This window comes from Physeter macrocephalus, chromosome 5 (genome assembly GCF_002837175.3).
Source record: "Physeter macrocephalus isolate SW-GA chromosome 5, ASM283717v5, whole genome shotgun sequence".
NCBI lineage: Eukaryota > Metazoa > Chordata > Mammalia > Artiodactyla > Physeteridae > Physeter > Physeter macrocephalus.
In genome coordinates this window covers 88,925,584-88,947,054 of record NC_041218.1, presented here as the reverse complement: position 1 = coordinate 88,947,054, position 21,471 = coordinate 88,925,584, and the positions used below count along the sequence as shown (strand labels likewise).

The 21,471-nt window shown below is 38.3% G+C and overlaps 2 protein-coding genes across 7 annotated transcripts in view; one reads left to right on the top strand and one right to left on the bottom strand.

The window, feature by feature from the left end:
* FBXL13 (F-box and leucine rich repeat protein 13) overlaps positions 1 to 21,471 on the top strand; it is a 192,261-nt gene that overhangs the window by 66,614 nt on the left and 104,176 nt on the right. The window contains exon 9 of the mRNA XM_024115971.1: positions 475 to 607. Within this exon, the coding sequence (XP_023971739.1) occupies positions 475 to 607 (133 nt within the window). The remainder of the gene's footprint in view (positions 1 to 474; positions 608 to 21,471) is intronic.
* LRRC17 (leucine rich repeat containing 17) overlaps positions 1 to 21,471 on the bottom strand; it is a 44,875-nt gene that overhangs the window by 7,761 nt on the left and 15,643 nt on the right. For 5 of the 6 annotated variants that reach the window (XM_055085065.1, XM_055085066.1, XM_055085063.1 and 2 more), the window contains 3 exons: positions 18,958 to 19,862; positions 10,622 to 10,777; positions 6,320 to 7,029 (listed from right to left, as the gene is read on the bottom strand). In XM_055085065.1, coding sequence (XP_054941040.1) covers positions 6,632 to 7,029; positions 10,622 to 10,777; positions 18,958 to 19,726 — 1,323 coding nt within the window. In that variant the 5' untranslated portion in view covers positions 19,727 to 19,862 and the 3' untranslated portion in view covers positions 6,320 to 6,631. Of the gene's footprint in view, positions 1 to 6,319; positions 7,030 to 10,621; positions 10,778 to 18,957; positions 19,863 to 21,471 lie in introns of those variants that run through there. The other variant, XM_055085067.1, reaches the window with a different exon arrangement.

Genomic DNA, 21,471 nt, shown 5'->3' with positions numbered 1-21,471 from the left:
TGAAAAGGCCATTATAGACCACACACTCTAAATTGCCTTTCCCATAGTCAAGGACTCAATGTATAGTTTGTGCTCATGAAAAAAGAAGCAGGCACACATTAATGATGAACCCAGGAGGGTTCACTGACATTGAAGAAGGGGGAAGCCTTGGGGCTCACCTGGAATTATAGGGGGGCATCCAGGCCACTCTAAGACAGTTGATTCTGTTGAGGGGTGGATGTGAGACCCCTGCCCTCCCAGCTCTCACCCTGGACTGGACATTTGGAATCTGTTTTTAATTAAACCTAGGAATGACCATGAAAAAAAATCTATTTGTAATTAAACCTGGGAATGACCACAAAAAACCCAAACAAATAAAAAAAATGAGTGGTGAGATGAAGAAAATTTAGTTCTTTGATGCTTTAAAAATATTTTAAAAGTTTTACATGCAAAAGATCTCTCTCATGTCTTAATATTTTTGTTTATCCTTTTTAGATTGATTTTTCCGCAGTAAAAAATATAATCACAGATAAACACATAGTGTCTACTTTGCAAAGGTGGCGTCTAAATGTGCTGTGCTTGAATTTTCGTGGTTGTGTTCTCCAACTGAAAACTTTGAGATCTGTCAGTAAGTATGTTCATTACAACTGTTTGTCTTGCTTTCCTGTATTTTAAAATGGAAACTTCAATTACCGCCTTAGGCCATAAGAATGCCTATTAAAACTATTTAAAAGTCCTATAATATAGTCAGCTCTTGCTGGATTGTATGCCCTGGGAGTTGGTCCTTTGGTCATTCTTATTGACTGCTTTTTTTTGTCTAACATTTTTCTATCTATATGTCATTAGTTTATCCACTAAAAAAATACAATATAAGAAATTCTCATTAAAGAAATTCTAACAATAGACAGTAGAAGCAGAAATCTACCTTCATCTCCCTCAAACCCATTCACTTACTCCATGGTACTCAACATTATCAGTCTTTCTGTTTTTCTAAAATACATTTACGTATTTGTGATTAAAAATACACAATTTTAATTTTTAACATTAAAGGGATCATACTGTCTTATATTTTCTATTATGTCTTGGAAATCTTTTCATGTCAGTACATATAGAACTACTAAATTATTTTCCCATACTATGGCTATACTGTAACTTATTTAACTTTCTTCCTATTGATGGACATTGAGGTTATTTCCAGTTTTTTCCAAGCTGTTTTGTGAAGTCTGGATTTAATTGTCTTAGTTCAGGCTGCTATAATAAAGTTCCATTTTGGCTGGGTGGCTTATAAACCACAAACACTTATTTCTCATAGTTCTAGAGGCTGGAAGTCCAAGATCAGGGTGCCAACGTGGTTGGGCTCTAGTGAGGGCCGTGTTCTGGGTTGTGGACTTCCGTCTTCTCCCTGTATCCTCACATGGTAGAGAGCAGGAGAGAGCGCTCTCTGGAATCCCTTGTGTAAGGGCACTAATCCTATTCATGAGAGTTCCACCTTAATTACATCCCAAAGGCCCCACCTCCTAATACCATCACATTGGGGGTTAGGATTCCAACATGTGAATTTTGGGGGGACACATTCAGCCCATTGCATTAACCCATATGTCCTTTGAGGTACATTTTTAAGTTTCCATATGTATTTCTGGAAATGAGAGAAAAAATAGATTTCAAAAAGTATACATCCATGTTGACTTCAGATAATGAGAAAGAGTGCCATAAACACATGTAAATATCAACATGGGCTTCCCTGGTGGCGCAGTGGTTGCGCGTCCGCCTGCTGATGCAGGGGAACCGGGTTCGCGCCCCGGTCTGGGAGGGTCCCATATGCCGCGGAGCGGCTGAGGCCCGTGAGCCATGGCCGGTAGGCCTGCGCGTCCGGAGCCTGTGCTCCGCAACGGGAGAGGCCACAGCAAAGGGCAACGGGAGAGGGCCCAGCAAAGGGAGGCCCGCATACCACAAAAAAAAAAAAAAAAAAAAAAAATCAACATGGATGAGTCTAAAGATATTAATGGCCAAAAGCAAGTTGCAGAATGATATACATAATCTAATACCATTTGTATACAACTTTTCAATGTGTAAAATAATACCATATACTTTATATTTGGAAATAATTTCAATACTATATATTCAAGGGCACTTGTACATACACACACGTACAGTAAAATATAAAAAGCATGCATGGAAATCAAAAACCTCAAATGCAAGATAGTGGTTACCTCTGAGGTGGAGAGGGTTGAATGAAATGGGGAAGAGGTTCACAAGGGGTTTCAACTGTTATCTGTAATATTTTTTTAATTGAAAAAATAAAAAATACAAAATGGATTAATTCTAATTGGTTATTGCTGGTGCTGAAGAAAGCAGTAGCTTTATATATGATATTATTTTACCTGATCACGTATTAAACTGTCTTCTTGGTTTTAAGTTTGTTGGTTGAATCTTTTAGGTTTTCTAGGTAGACTACCATGTCATCTGGAAATATTAACAGTTTTATTTCCATTCATTCCTATTCTTGTATCTTTTACTTCTTTTTTTCAGTAGCAAGGATATGCAGCCATCTTGTGTTGTTCTTGAGTCCTTTTCTCATATTTTTAATGAGAATGGTGTTAATATGATTATATCTTTTAATTTCTGGGACACACCCTTCATAAAGATATAATGCTGCTCCATCTTTGACAGCAGCCATCTTATGCACGTTCCTCACTCAATCTGGTCATGTCTGCCTTTGGATTTTTAGGAACTATTAATTTCTGATCTGCCAAGACAATTCCTTTTTGTTTTCCAAGGATGTTATAGATTAAAAATCATTTATTTCTTGTAATTTGGGTAGGAGAGGAAAACTGAAACATGTGCTTAGTCTGCCATCTTAAACCAATTTGTTACTTTTTTCTTCTTTTGCTCTCTTTCCTTGTGATTTGGTGACTATCTTTAGTGTTTTGTTTGGATTTTTATTCTCTTTTTGTGTTTGTGTATCTATTATAAATTTTTGGTTTGTGGTTACCATGAGGTGTATATACAGCAATCTTTATAAATATTTGATTATTTTAAGTTCCTAATCTCTTAAGTTTGAATGCATTTTAACAACCCTGCATTTTTACTCCCCCCAAGTTTGTTTTTGACATCATAGTTTACATCTTTCATTGCATGCATCTCTTAACTACTTATTGTTGATATAGATGATTTTACTACTTTTGTCGTTTAAACTTCCTACTAGCTTTACAAGCGGTTGATGTGCTATCTTTACTGTATATTTGCCTTTACCGATGAGACTTTTTTCCGTTTGTAATTTTCATATTTCTACTTGTGGCCTTTTCTCTTCCACTTAGTGAAGTCCCTTTAACATTTCTTGTAAACCCAGTTTCTTTCAGCTTTTGCTTGTCTATAAAACTCTTGATCTTTTCTTTGAATCTGAATGATAGCCTTGAGTAGATTATTCTTTTTCCTTTTATCATTTTTAAAATATCATGCCACTCCCTTCTGGCATACAGAGTTTCTGCTGAAAAGGCAGCTGATGGTCTTATAGGAGTTCCCTTGTTATACTGTTGACTGATACATATTACATCTTCTCATCATTCACCAATACTCCACCTCCTGCAGAAAGAAGCCCCAACATCTCACAGAATTTAGGCAAGTAGATTCTCACTACTGAATTGCTTCTATTTGCTAGAGCAGGAGACTTGTTCAGATTTCTCAGAAACAGATGTTAATTGATCCAGGGCGTAAACTCCAGAGGAGGGGATGGTTAGTAAATGAATAATCTGAACTGTTTAATGTTAAATATCTTTCCCAAATCATCAAGAATTAGGTCAGAGCTGACTCAGGCTTAGGACTCAGGAGAACTCAGCTTGTAGTAAATCTTATTTACTTCAGAAAAATCAAAGAATCTTAGAACTAGTCGAAAAAAAAAAAACACTTGGGTATTTGGATAAAAACTCAAGTGATATTTAAACATATATGTTCAAATATGTAGATCTCAGGATTGTATTATTTTTGACTACCATAAAATATACTTAAAAAAAATCTCTTGAACTTCATCACCTATTGAACAGAAGGAAGTTGCAGAGGCAAGTTATTAATCAATCAAGTATGAAATTGGCAGAAAGGGTGGATAAATGTATATGTATAACTGATTCACTTTGCTGTAGAGCAGAAACTAATGTAACATTATAAATCAACTATATTCCAATAAAAATTAATTAAAAAAAGAAATTAGCAGAAGAGGAGGTATTTAATTATTAATGCCATCACTGATCAACTATGCTTCCCTGAAAAAATATAAACTCTGATACAAAAAAAGAGCAAATTTTAAGCTTTTAAAAATGTATTTAAATTTTGGCCCTGGGAGATATTAGCAATTCTAAATGACTTACTTTTGGATGGTCTGGATCAATTTCTATCATGATGTGTTCCAGAGCTTTATTTTCAAATAGATCCCTGGGAATGATCCTGAATATAAAAATAAACCAATAAAATTCCCAGGTAGCCTCCAAAAATTAAACCAGAGAGTAACTTGGGTCCTTTCTCTGAATCAGATTTAATGCCCTTATTTCTTTCCAGAACCCTCACATTCCTGCTGTGTGCCTCTGTCTTCCACTGAAGTCCCACCTGGCTTTCTCCACCATCAAATCTTGGATGTTTTCTTTAATACTCCACTCTGAGTGCTCATCAACAATAAGTGAATTTATTACATCTCTCTGGTAACACTTCAAACTTCACAGCTACCTTCAATACCTCATGTTGAACAATGTGAGAATTTGCATTGAGAACCAGTATTTCTAAGTCTCCACCCTGACCCAAACCATTGATAAAATGCGCACAGCGGTTAGAACCTTACAATGCAGCGTCATTTCCTGAACCACCAGCTCCAGCAATTGTTCCAGCTTCCCACTCTCTTGGTTTCCTATACATATTAATAGAATTAACTGACTTGACCCAAAGATTATCGCCCGCCCTCATAGGTGGTTCAGGAGAAAAAGCATCTACTATTTTTTAGTGTCTGTTTCTGGAAGTTCTGTTGTGAGGCAGCCATGACTAAAGGTAACTTTTAGAGTGCTCTGTAGCCTTGCACAGTAGAAAGGACTTAGGCAGACCTGAATCCAGGCTCTGCCACCTGCCAGCTTTGTGGCTCTATCCAAGTTACCTACATTCTAAGCCTTGGATTCCTCATCTAGAAAAGGCAGATAATATTATGTACCTCAGAGGGATCTTGTGAGAATTAGAAATAGAATACGTGAAGCTCTTAGCACAGTGTCTGGCCTCTAATAGGTGTTTAAGAAATGTTCAAGGGAATTCCCTGGAGGACCAGTGGTTAGGACTTGGTGCTTTCACTGCTGTGGCCTGGGTTCAATCCCTGGTTGGGGAACTAAGATCCTGCAAGCCACGTGGTGCAGCCAAAAAAAAAAAAAAGAAATGCTCAATACTATTTGTTATTTACCATGTTCTATACTTTGGAAATTTGTACAAGTATCAGATAAGACCAGTTGCTAAACTTTGTATGAATACCTTGATATAAGAAATGGAAATATTTTCAACTCAGTGAAAAGAAAATCTGCATAAAAAGGAAAAAGTGGTATTTCTAATGATATGTACATATTTCTTTTCATTTTATTTTTCTAATAGTACACTACTATCAAAATACAAACTGATGGGGTCAGTCTCCAGACCCTTCCTCTCTTTCTGGTGATTGTTTCTCCAGGTGAGCTAATTTTAACCTGCAACGCAAATCATGGGGCTTCTCTTGGGTACCACCTCTGCCCTCAGTTGCTTCTGATATCACTTCCCTTTTTGTTTGCTTCTTTTCCATCCCAAATCTTGACCCTGAATCCTAATTTCATCCTGTTTTATGTGTCTTGACATATTAGCTTACCAGGAAGGGCTCTCAGATCCTTCCCACTGACAGGTGGCTTCCTAGTCTGTACTCTGTTAAAAAACCAGTGCTGTTTCCACATTTACTAGTGTTTATACCTGTTCAGAGCTCTCATGTTCACATCATCTACAACTGCTTCTGAGAGTCCCATCTTCTGAGCGGTCTCTAATATAATTCTCAGATTCTTGGCTTACTGCCTGTGGCAATTCTCCTTCAGGTCTAGCTTGACAGTTTTTTGCAAGGATCAGTGAAAAGTAGTTGAGAATCTGGGTTTACCAGGACCTCATTTTGGAGTGCACAGGAATCAGAAATGGAAATTTATTCAATGCATAAGCTGACTTACTGAAAAAAAAAGTTGGGGGGCAGAGGGGAGAGAATTACATTTTATTATTACTAAGCATTTGTATCTCTTCATTTTGATCATCTTTAGGTATGTACAAGCAGCTCTTGAAAAGCATGTAAAAATGAACCAGGTTTTTTTTAATTTTCAAAAAGCAGTAAAAACATTTATACAGAACATTATGACCTTCTAACGCCATCATTAGGACGCAACTCCTGCAGGTTACCAGTGTGGAATCATCATCAAAAGCTGTTCTGCAAACAGGCAGGCAAGCAGGATGAGAGTATTCCCTTGATTACTATACTGTCACAACAATAATAATAATTAAGGGAACCTTCCTTTAGCTGGGTAACCCTGCATAAATAGGTAAAACAGTTAATCAAAATGTAAACATGCGGTTTTCCAACACCAGTTTAGCAAATACAAAATTAGCTGCAACCAGAACAATTTCTAAGTTATCCCACAATAGTGATTCTTACACTTTGTTTCTTTGCTGTGTGATCCTTAAGTATTTTTTCCCATTCATCATCTTCTGTATCCTGGTCAAATGTTTCAGGGTATGCTGGTAATTTGTCTTTGGGGCATTCTTCATAGTAACTCTGAACATATTTTCCCACAAACCACCCTTTGTATTCTTTGGGCATTTTGCACTCCAGGCCATTATAGTGCACGTTGTAGTGATGCATTAACCAGTAGTAGAGGTAGTGGATGTTGTAGTCACATCTCCAAGGGTTATCTCTGAGCCACAAGAGTTTCAAAAAATACAAGTCTTCTAATACTCCATAGTCAAAGTTTTGCAGACTGTTGTTTGATAAATCTAACTCTTCTAAATGTGTGAGTCCTAAAAAAGCAGCTAGAAACAGAAAATATTTATTAAACCAACTGGGTAATTGGGTTAAGTGCACTGTGTATTATAAGGACAAATTTAAATTAAAAAAAAAGAGTTAATTCTCTCTATTGAAAATAAAGGAAAAGATTTCCCTCCCCTCCTTTTTCTCAGACTTCTTACTTTAGAAAACTTGCAAGTACTTTCTCTTCTCTTTGAAATGTGTACATATCCTTTAGAAGACTAAAGAGGCCTTTTCCAGCTTTATGAGGCTCATCCTTCTTAAGAACCTGGGAGCCATCTCTTTGAAATGGAAACATCAAGGGAGATAATACCTGTCTCCCAGTTTCTGTGGCGGCGGGGGGGTGGGGTAGGAGCCTTCTTCCAAGTCACAAAATTACCTCTTGTCATAAAGATAGAAGTATGTTTTCCTCTTGATAAAGCCAATTAGCTAACACAGATGCCAACTCACTTGCGAGTAAGGTTAGAATGAACAATGTTTGACAAACGGTGCTGTCAAGTCTTCTTACTTAAGAACTAGTTATCGTTTATCCTGAAAACACGTATGTATTAGGTTGTATCTGCTGGGCTATACAAAGGGTGAGATTTCTTTCTGTCTCTGTAATCTCTTAGCAGATTGCCTGTGATGTACATCACATTCTGGTTTAATGCTTATTCAATAATAAAAGAATCTTCTTTCTCTACTGCCTTTGTGGAGAGGATTTCTGTGTTGGGTGAAGACTTCGGTTTTAATTATATTTCCCCAACAGTATACGCGTCTAAATGCAAAATTCTGAAATATGTTTTTACTCAGACAAAGCTTTCCCCTTGATTAAATTGACTAGAATACAATATTTTATTTGAAAAATCAGTTTTAAGTTAGCTGTCTAAAAATGTACTGTGCGCTCATGTGCATTTTTTAATACTCACTGGAAAGATGCCACAAAAAAGGCATGAAGTAGGAAAATATCTCACATGTAAGACATAAGTGCATAAAAAAATGAGAAACGTGTTTGGGGGTGATTTGACAGCTCTCTGGGATATAACTCTGAAAATGCCTAGAAAATAGCCATTTCCCAGTTTCCTTCCCAGGGAGAAGGAATTATATTCTTGTATTGTCCAAAACCAAAAAAATTTTTATCAACATTTTGAAGACATCTGGTTGTATTTTGGCAAGCTATGGTAGCTATCTGCTTTGAAACCATATGTATTTAATTCTGCTGGAGGGTGGATAATTAAAACAAATATCAAACACATAACACAAAATAATACAACAAAAAGCTTTTTTTTTCCCCTCTGAGAGTAAAGAAATCTAAACCTAAATTATCTCTACTTCAGTTGATGTAAACTGACCAGGTACTCTAGAATTTACAGGTCAATGCTGATTTCAAATATTCTGTTTCTGTTTCAAACATTTTCTCATTGCTCTTTTAAAATACTCTCGTCAGAGCATACAGTGCCCTTATTTTGAATTTGAAAAATATGCTCTCAAACTAATACCATTAACTATTTTCATATCATTTGTTCTCAGACAAAACCCTTAATTCCCCCTAAAAGAAGTATATTTTGGTGCAAAGCAATGACTTGGGTCATTGGGAGAGGGGAGCGGGTGGCTGGGGAGGAGCAAAAGGTCAGCCCTTGCAATGATAGTTCTGAAGACACTGCATTTAAAAAAAATTTGCTCACATTTTGTGAGTTAATGATCTCACAATTTTCTTTTCTTTTTTTTAAAAAAAATTATTTATTTATTTTTGGCTGCATCGGGTCTTTGTTGCTGCATGCGGGCGAGCGGGAGGAAATTAGACACTTGCCCAGGGACCCGAGACAGACATGCTTGTCTTGCAGTTCTTTGGTTCTCATTGAGCAAAAGAGGATCTCCACCTCCAGATTCTTCATCCTGTGGCCTGGCTTTGTGGAGACCGGCTACCAGTGACTGACCTGCACACTAATACAATGATCACTTTGTCTGGGAGAAGAGTATCTCTGTAGTATTCTTATTCACTGTAAAATGAAAACTGCTTTTGATCTCAAAATTTGAAGATACTCCCAAGTTTACACTATCTGTACAGGCTAAGGTATGAGCGTAGCATATTGCTGTTCCTTTCAAAATTTTTAAAAATTATGATTTCTTAATGTTTAAAAATGTTATTAATACTAAAATATGCCTTGGTAGCTCTAGAATATTCATTTTCAGTTTTTACTTCTACAATGTTAAAATCCTAATGTTCTGTTAATGGTATTAAATTACCTTTAAGAAAACAAGAAACAATTGTACTCAAAATGCTTATGACATTAACATTGCACTATTAATAGTAGTAATACACATTTTTAAAGACAGAGCTTTTCAAATTGTGAAGGCACTGCGAAGGCACAAATATTACGTAGGTTACAAATCTGATCAACATTGCAGTAATTCTCAGTTTTTTCTAAAATTCAGTGAGTTAACTTACCATGCTCATTTTTGTCAGAGGCTTTGCTTAGCAAATGGAGAAGAGATTTGAAGGATGGAAAAGAGAATTGATCTTGATCTAGGATTAGATAGACTCCATCTGGCTCTAATTTGAGCACATTTTATCTTAATTTATGAGCACACTAGATCTTAATTTTATGAACTTAATTTATTCTGCTTAGCAGATTATTTCAAATTTATTTTAAACAAGTTAAAGTCTTACTTTAAATAAGTTTGGACTTAATGAAAAGCAAAGAAAATGCCAGATCTGAATTTCCTTTTAAGAATCACGACATGTTTAGCATATTATTGACCACTAGACACATACCCTATTTTTTTTTTTTTTTTTTTTTTTTTTTGACTGCTTTGGGTCTTCATTGCTGCGTGCGCGTTTCCTTTAGTTGTGGTGAGCCGGGCTACTCTTTGTTGCGGTACGCGGGCTTCTCATTGTGGTGCCTTCTCTTGTGGCAGAGCATGGGCTCTAGATGCTCAGGCTTCAGTAGTTGTGGTGTGTGGGCTCTAGAGCGCAGGCTCAGTAGCTGTGGTTCGGGGGCTTAGCTGCTCTGCGGAACGTGGGATCTTCCTGGACCAGGGCTCGAACCCGTGTCCCCTGCATTGGCAGGCGGATTCTTAACCACTGTGCCCCAGGGAAGCCCTAGCCATATACTCTTTTTTTTTTTTTTTTTTTTTTTTTGCGGTACGCGGGCCTCTCACTGTTGGGCCTCTCACTGTTGTGGCCTCTCCCGTTGCGGAGCACAGGCTCCGGACGCGCAGGCTCAGCGGCCATGGCTCACGGGCCCAGCCGCTCCGCGGCACGTGGGATCTTCCCGGACCGGGGCACGAACCCGTGTCTCCTGCATCGGCAGGCGGACTCTCAACCACTGCGCCACCAGGGAAGCCCCATATACTCTTATTTTTTAAATATATTCTACAAAACACTTCTTTTATTTGGACCAACTGAATAACTGTTGCTTATTACATACTTCATAAAGCAAGTTTGGCAAATATTTCTGAGGGCCAAGCAAGTTCTACTATAAGCATCATGTTTAATTTAAATTCAGACTTCTTACAGTTTTTTAAAAACTAAATTGTATTTACTATAAATGTTACCATAATAAAAAAACAGAGAACACCTGTCACCTGTTTAAAGGGCTATTCTGTGGAACTTACCGGGATCTATGAATTGAATGCCATTGCTGCTGAGGTTTAATTTCTTTAGCTCATGAGCATCTTCAAACTCCTTGGGTCGAAGTTGGTTGATTTTGTTGTGTGACAAGTCAAGTTTAACAATGTGTGGAGGGATGTTGTTTGGAACTTTCTTCAACTCTGGAAAAAATAAAAATGTTCAGGTTATCAAGCTCTCCTCTTGCCCCCATTTGCTCTATCACTCTTATCCCTGTGTGAGTGAAGAGTCAGCTCTTGAAGGGGAAAAGGATATCCCATCTAAAGCCGAAGAACATTACTATATGAACAAGCCTCAGAATACGCTAAATTCCACCAAAGCCCAGCGAACCAAGTGCATCACACTTAGAGGAGCAGATATCACTCCTTGCTGAACTGTTCTGAGAAACTTCCTAGAGGCGGCAAGAAATCAAGATCAGGACAGCAGGCAGTGTGCAGCTCAGCTGGCTGGGCATCAGGCGGGGTGGTGGGGCTCAAGCCTGGCCGCCTGTTAGAATCACCTGGGACGCTCTTAAAAACAGAAAGCTGAAACAAAATGAAACCCACAAATCAAACCACTCTACCTGCGTCCCCTCCCATTCCCTTCCCACTCCCCTAAGAGCTTTCACTATTAATTATTGCCTCTTTGTTGCATCTTCATTTTATCCCTCTCCTCAGACTCCTTCTGTCAACAGATAAGCTCAGATCTTGCCATCCTAAAAAAGAAACAAAAAGCCCTCGACCTTGATGACCCTCAGGCTGTTACCTTATTTCTCCTTTCCTTGGGTGCTAAAATTGGAGAAAGAATAGTCCTCATTTGCTCCCCTGCTTCCTCATCACCCACTTATTTCCTGAATCCTTGTGACTTAATTTATACTCCACCACTCCTCCCTGACTCTTCCCAAGGTACTGAAGTAATTGGACTCCTCAGGAAAAACAGTAATAACAATAGTGCTGCTGCTGTTGCTACTACTACTACTACTACTACTACTACTACTACTACTACTACTACTACTACTACTACTACTACTACTACTACTACTACTACTACTACTACTACTACTACTACTACTACTACTACTACTACTACTACTACTACTACTACTACTACTACTACTACTACTACTACTACTGAGACAACAATGACTACTACTATAAAAAAGCCTCTGGAAGAGGGGTCCAGTTATTTTTCATAGGTTAATAGGAAATCAAGGTTCACCTAATTTGTCTCTTACTATTTATATTTGTCTTTAAATCATACTTTAAAACACTATAAAGTGTGTTTATTTTATATTTTAGCATAATACTTGCCCTTTCTTTTAATCTTTAGCAAAATATTCTGAAGAGGTTTTATTCAATTTTAAGTAGGGCAAGTGAAGCCTGTGAAGAGAAACAAACCTGTTCAGACAAAAGAAAATTAGAAGCAACAAATAAAACGTCCAGATTAGTTCACACCTGAGAAACAGCGTGACCCAAAGACTTTCTGAATAAGCAGAAATTCCTTGAACTAGGTACAGTAAGTTTATGAAAGGTGGTATCCATTTATCCATAATTCCTTTTTTGCTATAGAATAACTGACTTACTGATAATTTTTTCCAAATATTAAAAAAAAACCCTTCTGGTTTATATGATTTCTTAACTCATAGTATGTTTACTTTCATAAAGACTCAGTCTTATATCCCCCCTTCTTTTAACAGCTCAGAATCCATGGTTAATGGGATGGTATTGGTAATTCCTTCTTTGGTATCCTTATTACTGTTAAATTTGCTTTTTCTTCTTGATGGGATCTTGGCATCTTAGTACCTATGTACAAGAACTTTTTCTAGGTGCCCTAACAAGTATTATGTGACAAGAACCCTATGAGCTAAGTACATTATCCCCATTTTACAGATGAAGAAACTGAGGCACAACTTGCCCATAGTCACACTCTATGGTTTTTTTATTTTTAAATAACACCGAGGCTCAGCGGGTATAAAGGGAAGCAGCTGACAATTTTGCTGCTGTATCTCTGCCTTGAGTGTTTGGGGTTGTTTTTTGTTTCTTTTTTTAAACATCTTTATTGTAGTATAATTGCTTTACAGTGGTGTGTTAGTTTCTGCTTTATAACAAAGTGAATCAGTTATACATATACATATGTCCCCATATCTCTTCCCTCTTGCATCTCCCTCCCTCCCACCCTCCTTATCCCACCCCTCTAGGTGGTCACAAAGTACCGAGCTGATCTCCCTGTGCTATGCGGCTGCTTCCCACTAGCTATCTATTTTACGTTTGGTACACACTCTAGGATTTAAACACAGACATGCTAGCCCCCAAAACTATGCTTCTAACCACTATGCTCTGCTGCCTATTCATGGTACCTTTCTGCTTCATTTATGCTGTTCCATCTGCTTAGAATCCTCAAGCTTGTCACGTAGGGTTGTGGGGAATGGGGAGCAACTGGGGTGGGGGTCAATATATTGGAATGGCCATAAGACCTTTCTGGCTCTGTATTTAAAACGACATCTCCCTGCTTTCAAGTAGGCAACAACAGCAATGATAATACCATTTCCTGCTTTTTCTCAATGGCAGTTATCAGCATCCGGCAGAGTGTACATCTTACTGATTTTTTTCATTTTTGCACCCTCCTTGCCACGGAAGCTTCCTGAGGGAAGTTTAGAACAGTGCCTAATATATCATAAATAAATAAGTGGTATGTGGCAGCCAGCTTCTAAAATGTCATCCAACAATCTCCTCTACTGATATACATGCCCTTGTATAAACTCTTCCCCTTAAGTATGGGCTGAACCTAGTGACTTGCTTCTAATAATAGAATGCAGCAAATATGATAGGAGCTCACTTCCATAATTAGGTTACAAGAAATGGTGACTTTTGTCTGGCTAGCAGACTCTCTTTTGCTGGCTTTGATAAAGCAAGTTGCCATTTTGGAGAGGCTCACATGGCAAGTAATTAAGGGTGGCCTCTGGCCAACAACCAGCAAGGAACTCAGGCCCTCAGTCCAACAGTCCTTGAGGAACTGAATCCTGCCAGCAGTCATATGAGCTTGGAAGAGGATACTTTTCCAGTTGAGCCTTCAGGTGAAACCACATCTTATTGCAGCCTTGGGAGAGATCCTGAAGTAGATGGCTCAGCTAACCCATGTCTAGTTTCCTGACCTACAGAAACTGTAAGATAATAAAGTGTGTTGTTTTAAGCCACAAAGTTTTGGGGTAGTTTCTTAGGCAGCAACAAAGTTATCTAACTAACATATGGGAAATAATGAGCTCATTAAATGTGTTGAGTTTAATGATTCAGGAATATTGAGCCCGCTTGTAATAAAAATGCTTTGAAAATTTGCATTGATTTTATTTCCATCCTCTGATAAGACATTGTTTTTTTTGACCTAGAGTTGTGTCTGCCAACATATAGAAAGGTGAAAGATTTTAAGACTTGAACTTATTATAATGTTGCAACGCTGAGGTAATCCTCCCTTTAGGACCAGCAAGACCCTGACTGGAGAGCTATATTCTCTCTTGGGCACTACATGTAAACAAGGAGATGGATATCCCAGGAAAAACTGAAAACCACAAAGACACTTGAGGACAGGCAGAAGAAATAATTTCTTGACATTTAGCATTTGGAATAATGATTGAGAATGGCTGTGGCATTTTCTTAGAAGAGGAATAGAGTTTTATTTCAAAATACCCAGGAACCCACCTCTTCTCTCTTCCTTCACTGCTACCACATTGGTCCAAGCCACCATCACCTCTTGTCTGGATTATCCCAATATTGTCCTTAGCCCAGGTGATCATGTTAAAACATGTGAGATCCTGTCATTTGGCCAGATGGCTTGCCATCCTCCAGATGGCAGAATCCTTTAATTGCTTCCCATCTCACTATGAATAAAAGCCCAAGTCCTCACCAAGGCCCTACAAAGCCATTAAGGGCTGTAGGTCTTCCTTGCCACCAGAGTTAGTATCTCCTAGGTCCTGGAAGACAGCCTATTTATCAGTACTTGCTTGCTGAACCCACATCTGCTGGGCTGGACATGAGGGTGAATGACAGAGACCTCCCAAGCAACCACTGTAGGACAAGCTAAAGTGTGTTAACCACAAATAAATAGGTAGAAAAAAATGTTGATGAGAACACCCTGAAACCCAGCTTAACCAATGTGGCAGACCTGTGGAAGAGGAATATGAACTGCAGAACCAACTTTGGCATTGTTACCAGCAGACTTGAGTAAAAATAGGATCCACAAGTAATACCAGGAAATGCAAACCAAAGCCTTTACTAGTAGGCTTAGAAAAACATGGAAAAATCTTATTTGTTGTATTGATGAGTAAGAACGGTTCTTTAGTTTTTAACCTTAAACTTGAATGAGAAATGCACATGTTGATGTGAAGTATGTTTGTCTTTGATAAAGATTACACAAATACAAATTTCCCCAGACTAGAAGTCAAATTTGGTCAATGCCCCCATTTCTAGACCAGGCACCACACGGTTATCTGCTGCTATCTGAGATTTTTGGTAAACCTTCAACAAATATCATATTTACTTATCACCCCTGACAAGCATTGCCTCTCCCCCAACCAAACCTTGCTGATTTTGAGGAGGAAATTGGGAAATTTTTTCCGTGTAATTTCTCATTTAGTAGGCTACCTTGATTGTCAGCAATGTCAGAACTACTCTGAAGGCTTGGTAGTGGTAGGTAAAGAGATATAAATGGCCCTGTGTATTGCAATAAAAGATTCTTAATTATTGTTCAAACTAATGGTGAAATTATCTTCAGAGACAGCTGGGAGCAATTTATGGTCATAATTCTCCCCAGCCCTAATCTTAGAAGTAAAATAAATCCTTAAAATGGTAAATTATTCTGGTAAATGTGAAGCTAAAAAGCAGTTTTAAAACTCTCTCATGTATTTTTGGCAAATCCATCCATCTCAATATGGCATAAACATGGCTTTCAACTAATGTCACATTTATTCCCTTTGAAAGACTAAGTTTTGTTGGCAAAGTGCCTGTCACCCAGTGAATAAAGCTATTGTTTCTTTTTCTTGCTGTCAGATGTTTAAGGCAAAAATAGTGGTCTTTGAGGTCAATGTGGTCAAATTGGCATGTAATAGGTACCCTACACACACCATCTGACTCATCATCTGTCAGCTGGGAAAGGCACAACTAATTCCCGAGTTAAGAGAATCTGTATTCGGTTCCTTGAGTGTGATCGTGTACATGATGAATTGTACAGAGCCTAAGAGGAGGGTTCAATACTGGAAGGAAGCACCCAGAAGGCTTTTATATATTCTTCTTGGTTAATAGGCCGTACCCAGAATCTTGAAGGAAGAGAGGACAGTGCATGGTGGCCAATGGCTTGGGAACTGCTTAGGGATTGCCTACGTGACCTTCGAAGTGCAACTTAACTTCTCTACTCCTCAACTTCTTCCTTCCTAAAATGAGGATAATACTAGTATTTCTTTTAAGGTTGTGAGGAGTCAATGACAATGCATGAAACTGCTATGTCTTAGGCACACAGAGCATTTAGATGGCTGCTCTCATTAATATCACTGCTAGTTCCACTCTTGATGGCATGTTTTAGGCTTCTTTAGATCCTACATAGTGTCCAACATGTGAGCCCAATCAAAAGTATTACTACCCTCCTGCAGTGAGTTAGAGATGAACACTGCTGAACATTTATTCTCAGTATTTGACATTTATTATCTAGTTATAGAATGGGATAAGGAAAACTACAGTGGATAAAATACAGTGTCATACTTGAGTTCCAGCCATGATTTTTAACTTCTATGTATTTTTATTTTTAAAAGTTGCTTAAATTACTGCTTTGTAAGAGCAAAGAAAGCAGCTCAATTATTATCATCAATCTAAAGAACATGGCCCTGTGCCAGGCAGTACCAAAGGGAATTTAATAGAGAAGACCTTTGACTTTAAACTTATGGGAATCAACAACATATCAAAAAATAAAAAGTAAATTATCAGCTGAATCAATAGACTGATATCAACCATAGTGAGAGTGATTTATATTGATGATATTAAAAGACACAACTGCCCTTCATTTTATAATCTAAAAAGTATAGGCTCTGATTTACGTCGTCATTAATAAGTGGAGGAACTTGAGTTGTCCTTTAGTGTTAGTATATATGTACTAACTGTGCATGTCATATAAACTTTATTTATACCATTTTCCAGTAAATCTTGTGTTTTTAAAGCATGAGGAATGAATTTATGGGGCATATCTGGAAAGTTGTGTTTAGACAACAGTAACTTGATGAAGGAAAGCAATAAAAAATATATTTGTATTTTTATAAGTTGATTTTTGCCAAGAAAAAAGAGAAAAATATCATGGAAAAAAAGACAAAGGCAGAAATAGGCTCACTGGAGAGGGAATGGGCAAAGAGTAGAAAAGCAGTAAAAAAGAAAGCTATTTCCTACATGTTATCTTTTCTTAAATTACAGTGTGGTATAGCTGTAGAAATCTTCAATTTTGTGCTAACAGCATTTTTCTCAGATAATTAATGAGCTTAACTCTACTATTTTCTCTTTGTCACCTGATGCAGCAAGTGCAAATTAACTTTAGCTTGAGGATAGAACCTTAGCGATATCAAGTAGTTTTTCTAACTCAAGTCTAGGAATAGTAGCTTTGTATTAGTTTTTAAAATATGTAATTCAAGTTTTTAAGCATCACAAAGGAAATCCTAGTAAAACATGCTCTTTGGCACGAAGCATCAAGTACCCACCGTTAACCGTGTTAGGGAAATTCCACCCAATCTGGCTACAGAGAAACTTCACGTACTGCCTTTTCTGCAATTCTTTAATGCTTTCTTTGTTCCAGCTGCTTGTTTGAACATGGTTAGATTAATTCTGGATGCCAGCAGGCTCAGGTGGACCAAGTTTCAAATCTTAGTTTTGCTGCTTAACTGTGAGACCTTGAGCAAGTGACTGAACCTCCCTTAGCCTCATTTTCCTCAACTGTAGATGGGGATACTATCAATACGACCTTGCTGGCAGCTGTAGACAGCATGTGTGTGGAATACCTGGAGCATAGTAGGTTCTCAATTAATGAGCACTTTCTCTCAAACTCAGAGGATCCCATAACGGCATCTCCCAGGTTACGATACTGTAATTGCTCTACCCTAGCATCAACGATATATAATTCACAGTGTCATAGTAAGCAAACCTTTTGGTGTCATGTAGTCGTGGTGTGATCTAACCAGGTGCCACCTTCCACAGTCAGAGAGGGAGCAAGTCTTGAGCATGACTTCGCTAATAAATGAACACATTTATTCCTGCTTCTTCAAAGTCCACAGATTCCTGTCTATGGTTTCCTTGAGAGGAGCCAGTCTCCATGTTCCTCTTAACCTTTCCTTTCTGTTCTTAAAACAAACCCTCCTAAGATAACTGGAAGGAATGATACCATGCTCTATATGACCCTAATTCAATGACATCTGGCTTTAATTTAATATTACATATAAGTTATTAACCCATGCCAGAAATGAAACAGACACTCAAATGCCTTGTTGTCCTAGGGTAGATTAGCGGTGCCCAGACCATACTTTGAGAATGTCTTCACTAACATGTCAGGAGCCTTACTGAAATCTCCCATCTGTTTTCTTATTTCATGAATTTGTCCTGTATGCACAAATCCCGCACACTACTAGCCCAAGATTGTGTGCAATGTAAAAGCCAGTAATGATTTGCAGAAAGTAATATTCTAGAAAGCTATTCTTAGTCTCATAGTTCTTGGATTAATACTTTCAACTTAGTTTTTTTTCAATATTTTAATGTTTTATTTTGGATAATTTGGGAACAATTAAGATACAGGATGTTAGCAAGTGTTTTTGAAAACCTTGAGACTAAATTATAAGAACTACAGACACACCATCACTACAGCCCACTTGGCTTCCTTCTCGTGGTGTTCTCACCTGTCCTGCTCTGCACATGGTTTTCCTTGAAGTTATTATCTCCCCACAGATACAAACCATGTTTTGAATTTAATTGGTGTAAATCAGGTTATATGGACAGCATTGGCACTTGATTTCATACCCACTGGTTTACCTACATAAGTTACATTACATTGGATTTAAGATTAAAGAAATTTCTTACAGCCACAGCTTGCGATGAGCAAATAAGAGTAGGACCCAAATGGCTGCCCCTCCTGAGCATACCTCCTACCCTCCTCTAATTTTCCCCAAATCACTAACCATCTTGAGCTCGGAGTAAATTCCATTGTCATTGGGGAAAGATTGCTGGTGGAAATGCTCCCAAAATTCTAAGTCATGGTGGGATGCAGAGATTCCTAAGATTCAAAAAGCATTTTTAATCATCCATGAAAACGAAAAAGTAAGAAACTTACAAACCTTTTCTTTTGCAGTCCAGTGTTTGTATGGGAAACACGTAGTTGTGGCAAAGAGAAGAGTCCACCTCGGGCTTGATGACTGGGGGTTTCCCTGACACTTGGGGTTTTGGATCCAAATGTTCCTTTTCTTCTTCATTACATAACTGTTCAGATTTTATCTGCCTCAGTTTTTTATTTTTTAGTCCTTGTGGGCTTTCACACTTGGCGTAGTTCCCCAAATTCCGGTTCCTTGGAATCTGCAACATTGAAATAAGCGTTTCCATCTCACAAGTACAATGCCAGGGATTGTCATAAAGACGCAGGTAGCTCAGGAGAGGTGTGTAAATGAACACTTCCTCTGTCAAGACTTTGATCTGGTTGTGCTGCAGTAAGAGAGTGGTAAGTTTATTTAAACCAAAGAAAGCTTCACTCTCAATTTTGGAGATCTCATTCTGTTGCAGATCCAAGCTTTTCAGCTTTTTAAACTTGGAAAACATGTTGTTCTTCAGTATGCGGATTTTGTTTCTTGCTAATAGCATGTGCAGTAAATCCTGAGGCCAGCCGGGCAGCACGTAAACTAGTTTTCTCTCTTGACAATCTAAGTATTTCTCGTGAAGATATGTGTACACTTCACAGGGGAGACCTGGAGCGTAGCGTCTGACCAGGCTGGAGCCTTTCCGGCTCCCGCCAGCCCGGCTGTGATTCACTCGGTTTCTCGCACCCCCAGGGCTTCCTTTGCGTTCAGCGGCCTCACAAAAGAAGAGCAGGATTAAGATGGTAACCACGCGCATCCTGACATCCAGCTGGCCCCAATTACTTGGTGTGACAGATGGAACAATGAAAGTATTCCTTTGAAATCCAAGTTTGGGTAACCTTAACTAATGCAGTTCAGGAACAATGAGACCCAGCTGAGGTACGGTGGAGTCCCTAGATTACAGGAGGAAAAAATATTTAGAGACCATTGTGAGCACCGCAATTGACAAATAATAGCAAGTTTTCAAGTTACTTTTATTTTTAAGCAAAGGCATTCCGTTAATAAAGGCACATGCAGAAGAGTGGTGTAGAAGGCTCCACACCCTCCTACTTGCCTGGTTTGGTGGCTAAATGTTTGGGCCCTGAGTGTGAATCAAGACTCTTCTACTTGCTGAACTGTGTGACCTCAGGCTAATTATTTAACCTCATCTCCAGCATCTGTCAAGTGGGACTGAGGATACCTCTAGTATTGTTGGGAAGATGAAACAGGCTCATGTGCATCAGACACTTCACAGTGCCTGATCCAGGGGAAGTACTCCACACTGTTAGGACTTAGCATTATGAAAACTGAAACTGGATTCAAGAAATTAAAGGGATTCTCCTTACAGCTTTGAGATGCGCAAATAAGAGTAGGACTCCAGTGAATGTTCTCCTGAGCTTATTTTTTTCTTTCCTTTACTGTCTCCCAATCACCAATCATGTTGAATGTGGGCTCCAGAAATGCTCAGGGTAAACTGCAACTGTCCTTGTCATTTCCTGCACATCTTGGCTTAAATGTCACCTTCTCAGCAAAACCTTCTCTGATTGCTCTATTTAAAAGTAGTACCCCTTCCCACTCACTGGTCTCCCTCTACTCCGTTTCTGGTTTTATTTCTCTCCAGGGCACGTATCTGTCAAAATAGATATTTTGCTTCTTTTGTTTATTGTCCTTCTCCCCCAATTAGGATGTAAACTTCTGTAAGGGCAGGAATTTTTCTCTATTTTGTTCACTGCTGTATTTCTAGCATCTGTAGAGTTTCTAGCACATAGCAGGTTCTTGATAAATATTTGTTGAATTGCATGAATTCAGGTAACTACTCTATAAAAATATTAATAATCTCATAAATTTAGTTATTATTTTTTGGTATCTAGTCTTCCCTTAAGTATTACTGATGACTTCCAAGAGCTGCACATTTTTTTTAACATCTTTATTGGAGTATAATTGCTTTACAATGGTGTGTTAGTTTCTGCTGTATCACAAAGTGAATCAGCTATACATATACATATATCCCCATATCCCCCCCACCTTGCGTCTCCCTCCCACCCTCACTCTCCCACCCCTCTAGGTGGTCACAGAGCACCGAGCTGATCTCCCTGTGCTATTCGGCTGCTTCTCACTAGCTATCTATTTTACATTTGGTAGTGTATATATGTCCATACCACTCTCTCACTTACTCCCAGCTTACCCTTCCCCCTCCCCGTGTCCTCAAGTTCATTCATTCTCTACGTCTGTGTCTTTATTCCTGTCCTGCCCTTAGGTGCTTCAGAACCTTTTTTTTTTTTTTTTTTTTTTAGATTCTATATATATGTGTTAGCTTACGGTATTTGTTTTTCTCTTTCTGACTTACTTCACTCTGTATGACAGACTCTAGGTCCATCCACCTCACTACAAATAACTCAATTTCATTTCTTTTTATGGATGAGTAATATTCCATTGTATATATGTGCCACATCTTCTTTATCCATTCATGTGTTGATGGACACTTAGGTTGCTTCCATGTCCTGGCTATCGTAAATAGAGCTG